Raw genomic sequence first — 3,098 nt, 5'->3', positions numbered from 1 at the left:
ACCGTGTAACGCCAACAGCTGCTGCTGGAGCGGGCTGCATCCAGCCAGGATTTGGTGACGTCCGAGGATGGAGCCTCCAGAACCCCTCTGAAGAACCCGTTCCAGCACCTGACTCCTCTCCAATTAATTTCTATATTACAGTTGGCAAGAGGTTCCTGTATTCAGTCTGTGCCTCTTCATACATCTCGGGAGCCATCGCGGGTACGATGACAGTTCCTGGGCTCCTGGTACGCCTTGGGCTGCCTCATCAGGCATCGTTATCTTCCTCTCGGTGATCCCCCTGGCCCCATCCTGCACCTCCATGGACCAGACAAGGAGCTGAGGGGCACCGCACATCCCAGCCTTGGCTCTGCACCTCTCACTCCGCTGGGCTTCCACAGCTGGATCAGCGTTATTCATCTTTTGCCTTCACTCCCATTATTTTCAGGGGGAAACTGGGAGGACGTGCTACCTCTTAAGTCTCATTTTTCAGCAGAGCCACAGCTTGGTAGAGCAGTGTTTCCACAACAATCCAAGGTGCTGATGCAGTTCATCACTGGGGGCTGGATGTGCCCAAGCCCAGCAGCACAGTCTTGCTCTTCACTTCAGTCCCAGCTGCCACTTCATCCTGCCCTCAAACACCAGCCTTTGAACTCACCCATTAACGTACATGTTGATGTCCCCGAAACCCGTAACTTGGGCTGTTGGGAGATGATTAGCCTCTCTTAGGTGCACATTCAGCACATTGGACAGCTGGTTTGCCTATGGAATGGTTTCTGCTGGATGGAAGAAGGCTGGTCATGCTGGATCCCTGCGACACTGCAGAGAATAACTGAGAGAAAAAGAATAACCATCACCAAAAAGTTCAGCAGATGATGAAGAGCCCTCACTGGGGCCCACAGGAGTTCAGTGCTGAGCACCAGAGGTTGTATTCCAAGGTGGGCAACGATCCTGTCCAGCCACATCAGTTAGAGCTGCTCCTTTGCTTGGTCAGGTTTACTCTTCTTCCACAGAAACCTGCAGCCAACAGACCTGGAATTCACCCAGTTTTCCTGGTTATCCTCAAAGTCACAGTCTTGCTACCAAAGACTGTCCTGGGGGACCATACACCCAGCATCAGGCGAGAGAAGCAGGTCGTGCTTAGCACACGTGATGTCCATGCACATGAAGAGAGCTTTTCCCTGCATATGCTTTGTCTTCAAACACAAAGCATCCCATCAGGTATAAGCTGATATATACCAAGGCAGCATCTTTGCACATGGTGCCAGGGACCTGGAAATGCTGGATGTGCCCACCTGAACTCACACACAAACCTTTCACTGGGCAAACCCTGGAGACACAGAGGCCACCATTCCACGTGGATGTGTCTTTGTGCCAAAGCTGCATTTCCTCTTTTAGAACAACAACGAGTAAGAAAAGATTCAAACAACTGCTGCTAAAATAATACTGATAAAAAGGGTTCTTGGAAAAGTGCAAATAGGCTGGAAGAGCCTCGGGAAGAGCGAGCGCATGTGGCCAGTGCTGCTCCGAGAGGCCCCAGAGCCACAGCAGTCTGGAGTTAGGAGGTCTTCACAAAGACCGGCACCTCCGCAAGGCCGGCAGAGTAGTTCCTGAGGATGGTGCCTCCGTCAAACACACGGGCAGTGTTGGTGTCCATCCAGACGTGCCCCTCTCCAGGCAGGTAGATGTCTCTCCATGTGTGCCCTTTGTCTGTTATTGGGGCAACCAGAACCTGCAGTGAATAAGGAAAGGAGAAATGTAGTGCTTGGAGGATTAGCCGGGACATGCCGCTACCGGCACCGAGCGAACCGCAGGGCTCACGGGACAAGCAACCACAGGAAGTCTGGCTCTTAACTGCAAATGAGTGTCCATCCGTGCAACAGCAGAGGCCAGAGCTGGTAAGCACAAAGCTTCCTGAGCTGTGGTGAGGAAAGATCAGAGAATCAGAATGGTTTGGATTGAAGGGACCTTCAAAGCTCATCTAGTCCAACCCCCTGCAATGAGCTGGGACATCTTCAACCGGACCAGGTTGCCCAGAACCACATGCAGGTGGGTTCAGGCTCCCACAGAGCAGCTTCTGAGGAGGTTTTAGGGGATTGCAATGGGAATTGGTGGTACCGAGTCCAGGCAAGAGACATCCCCATGCCAGGGAGAGGATCTGTGGAGAACTGGGTATTTCCCTTTCCTCCCATGCTTGGGAGGATCTGATTCAGGCTGATTCTTCAATACAACTTACTCAACGAAGCCAAATACAACCTGGCATGAAACCAAAGCAGAAACCTGTAATTCAGGTAGAAATGAACGTGTTCTACCTGAATAGGAAAGAGATACGAAAAAGACAGGAAAGGGACAGGAAAAGAGCTTTAGCTGCAGGCTGCTAAAAAGGAGGACTTCAAAAGCCCTCTGCCCAGGGCTGCTCTCAAGGCAGCTTAACCCTCCTTTCCCACCTTTCCTCTTCTTCAGTTAGGAGAAGGATTTGTGTTTCCACCTCTCAGACTAAGTAAGTGTTACAGGTTAGAGGTGAGGTGGGGTTAAACCCTAGGAGAAGGTGATGTTCAAAATACAGTGTGACATATACCATCCCGAGCAACGGATGCACGTTTATCATTCTATGGTCTCAAGGCTCCTTTGGGAGATTCAAAGGATTTAGCTTCCCAGCACCCTCAAATATTCATCAAAATCTCAGCCAGTTGCCTTAGCAGATGGATACTTACATTTACTAAGCACATAAAAGTAAAGAGAGGTGTGCTCTGCTCTGCTCACTCCTCCCCAGTGGCTTAGTCAAGGTAATCCAGTCTCCAGAGGACTTTAGAGATATTTTTTCTCCTTGCTTCATGGGAAAAGCAGTTTCCAGCATCCTAAGGCTGTTTACTCCTGACAAATCACTTCAGAAACTGAAAGAGGTTTTGCAAGAAGAGCAAAGCTCTGGCTTCAATTTAGATCTGATCAAACACTGAGGCTTTGATTCATGTTTGTGCACAACTGGGTTCCGAATCAGAGAATGGTTTGGGTTGGAAGGAACCTTAGAGCTCATCCAGTTCCAGCCCTCTGACACACGATGATGAATAAAGAGGTGATAAGGAAAAGATTAAAACTCTAGAAAGGGCATTAAAGGGGGG

General features: G+C 50.0%; 1 protein-coding gene across 1 annotated transcript in view; it reads right to left on the bottom strand.

Moving 5' to 3' along the window:
- Positions 1–1,537: 1,537 nt before the first annotated feature.
- The window catches only part of LOC104402497 (SITS-binding protein-like), a gene marked incomplete at its 5' end in the record, with an annotated part of 9,497 nt that continues 7,936 nt past the window's right edge, over positions 1,538–3,098 (bottom strand). The window contains one exon of the mRNA XM_010010387.1: positions 1,538–1,711. Within this exon, the coding sequence (XP_010008689.1) occupies positions 1,538–1,711 (174 nt within the window). The remainder of the gene's footprint in view (positions 1,712–3,098) is intronic.

This window comes from Nestor notabilis, unplaced genomic scaffold (assembly GCF_000696875.1).
Source record: "Nestor notabilis isolate BGI_N333 unplaced genomic scaffold, ASM69687v1 scaffold5030, whole genome shotgun sequence".
NCBI classification, from domain to species: domain Eukaryota; kingdom Metazoa; phylum Chordata; class Aves; order Psittaciformes; family Psittacidae; genus Nestor; species Nestor notabilis.
The sequence above is the reverse complement of the archived record's forward strand: the minus strand, read 5'-3'. Positions and strand labels throughout refer to the sequence as shown.